The sequence below is a fragment of the Orbicella faveolata genome, unplaced genomic scaffold (genome assembly GCF_042242905.1).
Source record: "Orbicella faveolata isolate gen_17 unplaced genomic scaffold, um_ofav_v1 contig_34, whole genome shotgun sequence".
NCBI lineage: Eukaryota > Metazoa > Cnidaria > Anthozoa > Scleractinia > Merulinidae > Orbicella > Orbicella faveolata.
The window spans coordinates 2,813,773-2,827,028 of NW_028301563.1; the positions used below are offsets into that span (position 1 = coordinate 2,813,773).

The 13,256-nt window shown below is 40.5% G+C and overlaps 1 protein-coding gene across 2 annotated transcripts; it reads left to right on the top strand.

The window, feature by feature from the left end:
• The first annotated feature begins 1,142 nt into the window (after window positions 1-1,142).
• On the top strand, window positions 1,143-12,538 carry LOC110068034 (uncharacterized). 2 transcript variants are annotated; one of them, XM_089272011.1, is made up of 7 exons: window positions 1,143-1,320; window positions 4,383-4,756; window positions 5,057-5,206; window positions 6,995-7,117; window positions 8,293-8,415; window positions 8,780-8,911; window positions 11,156-12,538. In XM_089272011.1, exons 2-7 carry the CDS (start codon window positions 4,429-4,431, stop codon window positions 11,506-11,508), a joined length of 1,209 nt encoding a protein of 402 aa, XP_089128137.1. In that variant the 5' UTR covers window positions 1,143-1,320; window positions 4,383-4,428; the 3' UTR covers window positions 11,509-12,538. The 2 variants fall into 2 exon arrangements, with proteins under 2 accessions (XP_089128137.1, XP_089128136.1); XM_089272010.1 differs by lacking the exon at window positions 1,143-1,320 and having other exon boundaries at window positions 4,255-4,756.
• The last annotated feature ends 718 nt before the right edge of the window (window positions 12,539-13,256 follow it).

Here is a 13,256-nt window from a genome sequence, read left to right on the forward strand (position 1 = left end):
TACGTTCATGTTACTTACATGAAAATTCCATGGGTTTTGTTTTAACAAGGCGCATCATGAGCTGACGAAGCACAAATTGACAATTTACAACGCTTCGTGGCATAAGCAGTACTTTCCCCTGTTGTAGAGTGCCTTCAGTCAAGTTGCCGAAGTAACTTTCACTTGACTATTGATTAGAAAAATAAATATACCACTGAGCCTTGGTGTCACAAGTTTCGGTGGGGAGAGGAGGACAGAGTCTTAAAGGGCCCTAGTCAGTCTGGTAGCTTTGTTTTTGTTTACATGCGAGAGTTTGGCTATTGTATTTTAATCGAAATTTGTCGAAACGAAGGAAACTGTGAAACAACTAGATATAATTACACCTATTTTTAGGAACAAAACTTACGACAAAGATAAAAGATTTGGCTTCACCATGCAATCTCAATAATTTCGATGGCATCAAAAATGGCGGAGGTTGACTAGGGTCGTTCAAGCGATTGGTAAGAATGATTAAATGTCGTTATGCAGAGGAACATTCTTCGCTCAAGCAACAAGCAACAACCCAGCGGATTTCATAAGCAGCAAAGTATGAATTATGGCGAATAAAGAGAAAGCCCACCCGGAAGTGGAATGTCTCATTCCTCACAGCAGGCAGGACAATGTTTATCAGTTCAACAACCGCAAAACGGAAACATTGAAAAGTTTTTGGATAATGGTATTAATGTATATACGTTCAACGGTCATTCCACGATGTGCTATATCAGATTTGAATACTGCTCCTGAATAAATGCCATTGGATCTGCTGAAAATAATGATAATGTGTTGCCACCGCAGTCACCGCCCCTTTTCAGATGTAAATATTTCGCTTTTTGATATGCACGCTATATTCTAAACCAAATGGAAGATGGTGTTTCCATGTTTTCTAAGAAAATACAGCACTTTGAGGTCTAGAGGAATTGCTGAACACACTCACGTTCGTGCATCCACCAGCAACTTTTCTAGACCTAAAGCATTAGTTCAAAAAAAAAAAAAAAAGCATCGAACACCATCTTCTATGTGGGAAGTAAATATCCTTCTCCTAAGCCTATTTATAAGTTTTAGTTTAATTATTAATTTTTGAACCAGCGCTTTGTGCACAGTTTCAACATATCAAGAGGCCGTTTTAATGGCGTTCGGTACGCGATCTTTCCCCCACGCCCATGCATCAAACTAAATAATTGATTAGAAAAGATAAACGCACTTGCATTCTGGTCGACATATAACGTGTTGCCAATGGGCAGGGAGGCTCATTTCTGGTGAACATCCAAAGCACTCAGGAGGAATCTTAAACAAGACAATAAGGTTTGTACTTAAAATTCTATTTTAGCTATAGCTTCGACACCCTTCCAGTTGTTGCTCCCTTCGATGTAAGGAGTTAGATGAAGGAGAATAAATATCCTTCCCTTTAAGTCTTTTAATATTTTAATGGAACTTTCGTCCATATTTTTTTTTTTTCGGTATCAAACTTACTTTTCTATGTCGACGTGTTCTCGACGATCCTAACCCACTGCCATGCGCTAGACTAAATAATTGATTATCAACAAGGAAACAAATGTCCATTCTGTTTCACTCATAAAATGTCGCTGATAACAAGCGATGTTCATTTCTAAAGGCCATCTATTGCACAGTAAAGACACTAGGTCTTGGATATTTTGTTTTAGCCATAGTTTCGATACCAGTTCAAATGTAAAGTCTTAAGGAGCGAGTTGACTTCAACAGTATAAGTGCCTTCTGCACAAAAAAGAAAAAAAAAACAAAAGGAAGAAAAATGTAGCAGGAAAATTCAGACATGTCAGCATTTTCAATATGGAGATTTAAACAGAGGCAACTTCCATTCGTCCTTTTAATTTTTTGGAAGCATAACATAAAAAGTTTGACGGTAAACGAGCGTATACTGCTGTCCACGTATCGAGCGTGTTCTGACAAAATTTGAGATGAGTGCCACATTTACCTATTTACTTTACTTCACGCGGAAAAGCTAAAAGAGAAAACTAGGAAAATTAAGCCAGAGTTAAGGGAGAATTGGAATCTGTCTTTACACGATATATTTTGGCCAGTCCACCAAATTGTTGATGTCCGCCTCCATTTAGGTTCGAGAATTTTATTGCTTTCACGAATATTCTAAGAAAATATCCAAGGAAGTATACACAAGTGAATATTTCGGGTTTTTGTCCGGAAGTCTTGAAACTCAAAATAGCCTTCCCATATAACCTAATCGATCCTTAGCTAACAGTTAACTGGAAACTGCTTTTGAATCGAATCAACATTGACACGGACCGTGCAAACCACAGAAAAAGGTTTAATTTTTTTAAAACACCGAAACTTAAAATTCGTCCTTGGGGTATCACCTAATCGGATCCTTGACGGAAAGCTAAATGAGAGCTGTTTTAATACCGAGTCAACATCAACACTGACATGCAAACCACAAAAAGTTAAAAAGGGGGCCTTTCAGCAATATCGTAAGTTCTTTTACATGAGAGTTTATTGACAACAAAATTAACGGATAAACAGTGAATGAATCCTTAAGAGTGCATTATACAAAAAATATGTAGAGCAAAATATACAGATATAAACAGAGTGCTTAGTCTGATGATCACTTTGTGCGCGAGACTACATTTACATTTTGACTTTATAGCTTTAAAAGCAAAATACATATTTTATGACCATATCACATACCCTATACCTACTTTATTACCGTTACTTGTTCTAAGCTTTATGCACCTGAAAACTAGTCTCAGTTAAATTTACATTCTGTGTTTATATCTTTAAAAGCAAAATACACATTTTATGAGCATATCACATACCCTACACCTACCTTATTTCCGTTAGTACTTGTTCTAAGCTTTATGCACCTGTAAACTCGAGTTAAATTTACCTTCTGTGTTTATATCTTTAAAACCAAAATACGTATTTTATGACCATATCACATACCCTACACCTACCTTATTTCCGTTAGTACTTGTTCTAAGCTTTATGCACCTGAAAACTCGAGTTAAATTTACCTTCTGTCTTTATATCTTTAAAACCAAAATACATATTTTATGACCATATCACATACCCTACATCTACTTTATTTCCGTTACTTGTTCTAAGCTTGATGCAGCTGAAAGAAAAGGTTACAAGAGGATCTTCTACTTCAGTAGAAAAAAAAACTAATAATCATCTGTTTGAAAATTTACTGTAATTTTTTTTCGATTTCGCTAACGAAATTTGAAATTGAATTTGAAACGAATACTCCTGGAGTATATAATTATCAGTTATCTTTGCAGGTACTTATGTAAAGATTCTTATCGCACCTGACAGGCAATTGCCAAATAGATTTTACTTGTGTAAATGTAAATTCTGCTAGAGCGTTTGATAAAGTCCTATAGCAAACTTTTTCTAACATTTTCATAATCAAACTCAACCGGTCACCAGAGCGAAATCGTGATCTTAAATGTTCTCTGATAAGTTATAGAAAAGTTAACCACCATAATTATCAAAAACATTTAAATTAAATTAAGAGTAGAGTTTTTTCAACCCGCTCAAGATGACCGAATATGACTCGGAAGTAATTCTTCTATAGTTTTTTCTGAGCTCACCTAGAATATTAATTAATCTACTTTTACTTTAGGAATTGAAAAGATAAACGAACAGGAAAAGAGTCCTACTGGAATCTTATTCAAGTCGAGATATAAGGGTGCATTTCTTTAAGGAAATCCAAGATTGGATTCTTAGATCCGAAAACGGATTTTGAGTTTCTTTTCTAAACAGAACAATCCGAGATCTCTCGGATCATGGTGTGTCAATGGAACCGAAGAATCCACTCTGAGCAAGGATTCTTCGGTTCCTTTGATGTACCCTTAAGTGATCTTGGATTGATCTGTTTAGTAAAGAAACGCAAAATCCTTTTTCGGATTTAAGAATCCAATCTTGGATTTTCTTAAAGAAACGCACCCTAAGAGTTGGTGTTCAAAGCGTATACCTGTAGCAACATATTTCCTTTATTTTGCCTTCCATTTTATAGAGCAAGGCTCCGTATCTCAAGGATATATTGTTATTTCTATAAAGAAATTTCCATTACCACAGGGCTTTTTTACTCTCTATTTAAAAAAATCCTGTTTCCCGTCGCGTTTCCTAACGTAGAGCAGTTCGAAGACTGTACGTTTTCAGCATCTTATTTTTCTTAAATTCACAATGCAAGGTGTAAGGGCTGTATTTTGCAATATATTCATGTTGGTCTAACAGATCTACGTGATGAATTCTGTAAATTTCATATATTTAAAATGCCATTTATTAACTCCTGGTCAGCTATGTAGTACTTACGGTGTACGTTATATTCCCACGGGTGTATTTGAGCTATTTTTCAACCATTTTATCCACAGGACTACAGTGTATTACTTAGCCATAACAGAGCGAGAGTCAGCAAAAATGATGACTTTACAGAATGTCAAAATATTAGCAGTATTTCTCCTTTGTCAGTCGGCGTTCGTTGAATCAGCTGTTGAGGAATGTAGCGGTGATGCTGAATATTCCATCTCGGGAATGATGCTACGGCGACACATCTACAAGACGATCACAGGAGCACCGCTCGGTAATGTGTGCCTACGGGAATGTTATCGTGACGCTAGATGCCAAAGTTTTAATTACGTCATTTCCAAGGAAACGTGTGAATTGAACAACCGCACCAAGGAAGCGAGACCTGAAGATTTCGTTTCCGACTCTGAGAGATATTACTTCAAGCGAGACATGAATAGAGGTAAATTAACGCGACAGACACATTAAATTCATCGATCACTTTCATTTTATTTGAAAGCTTTTTTTGGCTGAATATGGGAATTTCATCGTTTTCTTATGGAAAAGATGTGGCCAGAATTTCAAACCGAATTGATATTGCTTTTGGAGAGCTTGTCTAACTCGGAAACCGAGGAAATTATTGGAATTCTCATGAAATATTCATAAAAAAGTCTGTTGTCGTCAGCAGTGCATTGATTTCTCATAAAAAAAATGACCAGGAAGATGATTTTTTCTTGAAATCAACGTTTTTGTTTTTTTACAGTTCGGCTTGGTTCTATCCCAGATCTGCCCGCAGAATCTTGCAAAGAAATCAAGGCAAGTGAAGGAGAATGGGCTGATAGCGGAAACTACTGGCTTCATTTCCTTGAGATTGAGAAAATTTTACTTTCCTACTGTGACATGAAGACAGAGGGTAAGAAACACTAACAAAAATGATATAATAACCCAAAACAGATTTGATTTGACAAGACAAGACAGAAAAGGACAGGACTGTAAACTGAAGGACAGAATAGGACACACAGGAGAGGACACTCAGGGCAGCGCAGGACAGGAAAGGAGGGAAAAGGAAAGGAGAAAACAACACAGGGCTTACGGAGAAGAAAAGGATAAGACACTCTGGACAAGATAACGCAGGATAGAACACTCAGAGTGGGCCAGGACGGGACAGGACAGGACTAAGACAGGACATACCAGACGAGGTCACTACAGGACAGGAAAGACAGGACAGGGTAGGGCAGGAAAGGGCAAGACAGGACAGGGCAGGGCAGGACAGGACGGGATAGCACAGGACAGGACAGGACAGGACAGGACAGGACAGGACAGGACAGGACAGGGTAGGGCAGGAAAGGGGAAGGACAGGGCAGGGCAGGCCAGGACAGGACGGGACTAGGACAGGACATACCAGGCGAGGCCACTACAGGACAGAAAAGGACAGGAAAGACAGGACAGGGTAGGGCAGAAACGGGCAAGACAGGACAGGGTAGGGCAGGACAGGTTAGGACAGGACAGAACAGGACAGGACAGCACAGGACAGCACAGGACGGGACGGGACGGGACGGGACAGGACAGGGCAGGACAGGGCAGGGCAGGACAGGACAGGGCAGCGCAGGACGGGACAGGGCAGGACAGGACAGGACAGGGCAGGAGAGGACAGGACAGGACAGGAAAGACAGGACAGGGTAGGGCAGGAAAGGGCAAGACAGGACGGGGCAGGCCAGGACAGGACGGGACAAGACAGGACAGGACAGGACAGGACAGGACAGGACAGGACAGGACAGGACAGGACAGGACAGGACAGGACAGGACAGGACAGGACAGGAAAGACAGGACAGGGTAGGGCAGGAAAGGGGAAGGACAGGGCAGGGCAGGCCAGGACAGGACGGGACTAGGACAGGACATACCAGGCGAGGCCACTACAGGACAGAAAAGGACAGGAAAGACAGGACAGGGTAGGGCAGAAACGAGCAAGACAGGACAGGGTAGGGCAGGACAGGTTAGGACAGGACAGAACAGGACAGGACAGCACAGGACAGCACGGGACGGGACGGGACGGGACGGGACAGGGCAGGACAGGGCAGGGCAGGACAGGACAGGGCAGCGCAGCGCAGGACGAGACAGGGCAGGACAGGACAGGACAGGGCAGGGCAGGAGAGGACAGGACAGGACAGGAAAGACAGGACAGGGTAGGGCAGGAAAGGGCAAGACAGGACGGGGCAGGCCAGGACAGGACGGGACAAGACAGGACAGGACAGGACAGGACAGGACAGGACAGGACAGGACAGGACAGGACAGGACAGGACAGGACAGGACAGGACAGGACAGGACAGGACAGGACAGAACAGGACAGGACAGGACAGGACAGGACAGGGCATAACAGAACAGGGCAGGGCAGGGCAGGACAGGACAGTTTACATTTCATAGGGCACTCCAGTCAGGTCGGGACACTCTGAACATGACAGGATGAGACAGAGCACTCCAGATGAGACAGGACAGCATGGGGCATTTAGGACAAGACAGAAGAGGACAGGACAGAGCACTTTGGACATAATAGAACAGGACGGAACAGGACAGGACGAGACCAATCACACGAAATCAAGCAAAGAGAGACAAGACCAAGCAAAGCAAAACAGACCAGAAAAATCCAACAGCTTTTTAGTAGTATACAATGGTTGTTTATTCTTGTTGTTGCTGTTCTTTTTAGACGTTGATGAATGTAGCCTATCGGAATCCTTCTGCGACGTAAATGCCGACTGTCAGAATACACGGGGCTCCTACCGCTGTCTGTGTAAACCTGGATTCACTAAAGACGGAAAAACGTGCAGTGGTATGATGATATATACGTTCAGTAACATTTTTAATGATACTTGTATCAAAAATAAAACTATCATCGGCTTTGCTACACAAATGCAGTGGTAGCAATCTGATTGGCTGAGCTATCGCGCATTATCAGCTATTAGTATCACCCAACTAGTGGACTAATGCAAATCCTGCATTTTGATTGGTTACGCTACTAGGGGACTATTAGTAATAGTCATCGAGTAGCGAAATTGGCGCCATCGAGCGTGACGCTTTTTTTCGTTTTATTCCCAAATAAATATTTCGTCAACTTGCATTTGCTAACTTTATTATTACCTTTTCTGTCCGACTAGTTGGGTGATACTAAAACAATTAGACCCTTCGCCCTTAAGGACCACGGGTCAATAGCCCATGAGGCGAAGCCTCATGGGCTATTGACCCGTGCTACGGGTCTAATTGTTAATTATTATGTAGTGGCTGGAGGGCGTCCTCACTATTGTGACGTTCTCGTTCAGGGCAGGACAGGCCAGGACAGGGCAGGGTAGGACAGTTTACGTTTGATAGGGCACTCGGGTCAGGTCAGGACACTCTGAACATGACAGGACGGAACAGAGCACTCCAGATGAGAGAGAGCAGTATGGGGCATTTAGGACAAGATATAAGAGGACAGGACAGAACACTTTGGGCAGAATAGAACAGCTTTTTAGTAGTTTAAAGTGGTTATTTTTTCTTGTTGTTGTTGTTTTTTAGACGTTGATGAATGTAGCTTATTGGAATCCTTCTTTGACGTAAATGCCGACTGTCAGAATACACGGGATCTTGGTTTCAATATAAGATTATACACAATATTCTCGCAACTAAAATTTCTCTTTTTAGAGCCAAAATGTCTCACAATGATGTATGTCTCCAATGCTTGGCAATGCAGGGCAGGGCAGGGCAGAGCAGGACAATTTACATTTGATAGGGCACTCAAGTCAGGTCAGATGAGACGGGACAGCATGGGACATTTAGGACAAGATAGAAGAGGACAGGACAGAGCACCTTGGACATAATAGAACAGGACGGAACAGGACAAGATGCGACCAATCACACGAAATCAAGCAAAAAGAGACAAGACCAAGCAAAGCAAACGAGACCAAAAAACAAACAAACAGCTTTTTAGTAGTATACAGTGGTTGTTTATTCTTGTTTCTGTTTTTTTAGACGTTGATGAATGTAGCCTATCGAAATCCTCCTGCGACGTAAATGCCGACTGTCAGAATACACGGGGCTCCTACCGCTGTTTGTGTAAACCTGGATTCACTGGAGACGGAAAAACTTGCAGCGGTATGATGACATATACGCTCAGTAACATTTTTATGATGCTTGTCTCAAAACTAAAACAATGCTTTTGTTACACAAATGCAGTGGTAGCAATCCGATTGGCTGAGCTATCGTGCACTATTTAAACAATAGAGTGTTTCTGTCGAGGAACTATCGGCTGATAGCTACCCCGCGGAAATTGGACGTTCTTAAGACAAATATGCTAGTTTAAAGAACATCAAATTTCCAAGGGGCAATTATCAGACCGATAGTTCCGAGACATAAACATTCTATTGTCTTTATTGTTCACCACTAAATTTTCTTCCGCGCGCCAGTTCAATAATCATATCGAACGACTTTTTTACTCACATTTTTGTAATGCTTGCAGATATTGATGAGTGCTTCAGCGGTGTGCGCAACTGTCACAGTCTAGCTTCATGTACAAACACTGTTGGATCCTTCAGTTGTTCGTGTAACCATCCTTACACTGGAGATGGAAAAACGTGCAGGCTCGCGGCAGGTAAATATGTCATTTGTATCCTGTTTTGCTGTACAATGTTTGATATGCCATAAGTCTGTGAAAAGGAAGGTTTGTTAGAATTGGATGATAGCAAATGAATAAAGCAAAAAAAGAATATTCTGATGAAAAGACTAAAATTTTTACGTTCTGAAAGCAAAGTTTATTAAAGTTGGCAGATAACAAAAGGAAATCAACTCAAATAGTAGTTTATGTCCATCCATGAGACATAGACAGGTGACCTTAACTTCATCCCTATTAAAGATGACACAACAGAGCATAAATTTCGTTTTGACACACCGAATCTTGTTCTCCAAAGTCATAACTGACAACCCCTTATCTAGTGTTTATTGCAAGTCTTGTTGATTTTTTCTTCCTCGCAAAATAAAATTCTGCAGCAGAAAACAACATTTGATCTTCACTTAAGAATTTGTTTTTCAGTCCCAGGATATATTCTTTTGTGGATTCACGTCATTCATTTAATTCACATTTGTTTGTTTGGTTTTCAATCTTATATTTTGGAAGGGGAACAATCGCTCAGATCTAACACTTACTCAGCAGAAATGTGGTGCTTTCGTTAGGAGAGCGACTTAGAGTTGTTTACCATTTCCGAAAAAATAAAATAATACGAAATTTAGGTCTGAAGAGAATAGGATACACTTTTTTAGCTTGCCCGGCTAGGAGAAGTTTCGCCAAGAAAGGAACGTCTTAAAAGGTAGTCCAGAATTTTCAACCTAATTGGAAAATGAGCATCAGATTTGCTTGGTTCTACCAGTGTCAGATCTGTCGCTGGTCCCAACAGTTCTAGGCGTTCAGTGTAGCTTGCTGTATATGAACGAGCCAAATTGCATTCGGGTTTAACTTGAAGATTGTTCAGCCTCTTCTTTGGTGTTATTTGAGTAGGAACAGACACAAAAAAGGCAATAATACCAATAAAAAAAGTACTCAATCAGTTAGCCACGCGTTACGCTTCGGAGTTGAAATCGCATACCCTTAACGCGTAACCAGGAATGCGACAAATACAGATACGTCATATCGCTTTCTGTTACACGCGAATGTTGCAAACGCCATCGTTGTGCTCAGATGCGAGAAGTAAGGCACATGCAACATAGCTCATAACACATTACACTGCGCGCAATTGAAGCGTGTGCTTTATTGCGCTTTCACGAGCTCAAGAGGACCATGCCAACTGGGCGCGTTTCACCCTATTGGACATTTTATAAATGCTGATTGATAAATACCTTCTGGTAATCTTCACTTTAAAGGGCTGCTTGGTTAATTGAAAAGAAATATCGGACTCGTGTTTAGAATATTAAGTGTCAGCGATTTCTACGATTTAAACAAAGTTGAATATTCGAAAGGTGTCTCCTCGTTGTATATATCAATCACTCATTGGCATTATCACGTGACCAATTCATCGCCTTGCTTTTAAATCCGTAGCTTTACCTTTTGTCACACCTTGTTACACTTCTTCTTCTTCCTCTTCGGCCCCGGACCCCCCTTATTTTCGGTAAAAAAAAAAAATCACAGAAGGAAGAAAAACCGGCAGGGAAAGCGAAACGTCCCCCCCCCCCCCCCCTCCCCCCTTCTCACCCCGGTAGCTAAAGGTCTGGATCCGCCACTGGTCACTTCTTTATTAAAAGAGCCATCAAGATTTTAATTACATAAAATACCATGAAAAAGAAACAACATAAAACAATACATTGAAAAATGACTTGAAACGAATAATAAGAAAATAATACAGTAGCATAAATAAAAATTAAAAAACTGAATAACAAGATAATGAAAAAAAAAACGCTTTGTTGTTAGCATTGGTTGAGTTTACTTTTTCTAATTGTAAAATCTACGTCAATTGTAGAAGAAATTTACAGGTTAACAATCGATGTCACTGTAGTAAAGGAGATCTATTTATTTACTCATTTAATTCAGTTACGTACCTGATGGCCGACAAATTGGATTACCAAACGGAGTAGCTTTGGGGAAAATGGGCAAGGGAAACCCTGATGCGATTCTAAATTTATGTCATTTCAGCTAATATCCAAATTCCAGTTTAGCCTTGCATAAATATTAACTTTAACCTAAAGAATTATTGATATGATCGGATATCGAATGTTTCTTTCGAACTTCAGTACCAAGGATAAAGAAACACAGTAGGACACGCGGATTGTTGTCTTCTATGTTTGAATTGTTAACTCACTTGATTTCCAGCTGAACTCCACTGACTCTCTGTTGTTCACTGTTCCACAGAATGTCAAAACTACCAAACCTTAAATAGTGCGGACAGAAAGACAAACTACTTTAACAGCCAGTCATGTGACAATGGACTTCGAGGTTGGTATCGTTTCCAGGGAGCAGCGGGCTCAAGAATGCCTACTTCATGTCCACCTACAAGCAAGTGTAACGCTCCTGCACCCGGCTGGTTAAATGGTGCTCATCCTGCAGTGCCTGATGGCAAAGTCACCAGGAAGGTCTGCTTTCACTGGAGTTCAAACTGTTGTAACTGGTCCACCAACATTGAAGTCAGAAACTGCAGCTCTTTCTATGTGTATTACTTCAATGGTACACCGAGCTGTTATCTCCGCTATTGTGGCACTGACTAAGTCAAAAAATATAGTTCTTGCATTACGTAGTGAGTAAACCTCAAATTTCTACCAAAAAAAGAAAAGACGATTAGAAGTGATTCGGGAAAGTTGATACTTCTGTCCTCCTTAGCTATAAGAAAAGAAACAATTTCTCTATCTTTGTCTAGTTTAAGGCGATTCACATTAATTGTAATTGTTATCCGAGACTGAGAATTCCTGCACTAGAATAATTATTAGTAAACTTAGATGTTATAAAACTTGAAACTTTACAATTTTCAGTTCCATTTAATGTGGAATATTTAAAGCTAGTTAATCCATGACATGGTCATTTGAGGTTTACTGATGGCATATAATCAGTTTTGTTAGAAGTGCACGGTTCATAACTTGTTACTCAGACTTCCTTAAAAAAAAAAAACAAACAAACAAAGAAATAGAAGGTAGTTAATCATTAGTCTACGGTACTTTAATCATGTTGTTAATATACCCAAGGTTTCGACAGCCACCATATTTCGTATTCGCTTTTTGCGTAGTTTCTTCGCATTGATGATTCACAAGTTTAATAATCCAGGTAGAACTGAACATCTGCAACACTATATATAATTGATTAAGTACAACGGTAGTGTAACTTACTGACTTGAAGCTTCCATCGAATGATCCCTTCCGTATTCCCGCGGAATAAGTATCACTCAGTGTTTCTGGACTATCGTCACTCACGACACAAAAGGGAAGACTTCAAATGAGATTCAGTATTACTTTACTTTTACTGTGAAATAATACCATACATCATGATTATGCGTGTTCCTTTTCATTAGCCGGTGTGCTCAGATTGAGTCCGCGCTCCACGATCGATTTGAAGCGGTTAAAATAGGTTCATGTGACTTAAAAGTGGTCGATGAAAAGAGCGGATAGGCTTACTGCTGTAGAGAACGTTAAAGCACAAAACTTTGAAATATCGCTAGAGGTAAAATACAAGTTGTTGTAAGATTCATAGCTTTATTGATGAAATAGATTGAGTAACTTAAATAAAGAATCCTTCAGAAGACTGTCAGTTTGTCTATTATTCAATTTTTTATTTATTTATTTAATTGTTTATTTATTTTTGTTGTTGTTGTTGTTAATGATGGTGGAAACAGGCCACGTCAGGTTAATTAGTCGACTGCTTGTTAATGGCCCAGGGAGGCGCCGGGGCCTCATATTTAGTGCGCTCGTCTCCGGAGAGAGCGTTCCGGGTTCGAGCCCTGGCCGGGGACATTTTGTTGTGTTCTTAGGCAAGACACTTTACTCTCACAGTGCCCCCTTCCACCCAAGTGTATAAAAGAGTTCGGGCAAATTTAATGATCGGGGTAACCTTGCGAGGGACCAGCGTCTCATCCAGGGGGGGGGGGGGGGGGGAGTAGAAACACTCCTGGTCGTTTCATACCACAGAAACCGGGATGAGCTCCGACATGATGGACCTCTTGGCTCGTATGCAGCCTTAAACTTCATCCAGCAGGAATCGGCCAAATAAAAAATGTCTCCCTAAAGTTTTCTTTTACTTTCTATGACGGCAGCTCTCTAGCACTTGCATCGTCAACATTTCTTTTTTTGTTTCACTGTTATATGAAATAGATAGATCCCTCGTTGTCGTACGTCTGTTCAGTAATTGATCGCAGATGACGTCAAAATGTGGTAAGAACAAAAAGTATCACAGGAGAGACGAGTCCAAGATGTTTGCTTAACAGACACACAACAACATGGAATCTATTTTCTTTATAAAATAAAGAAAT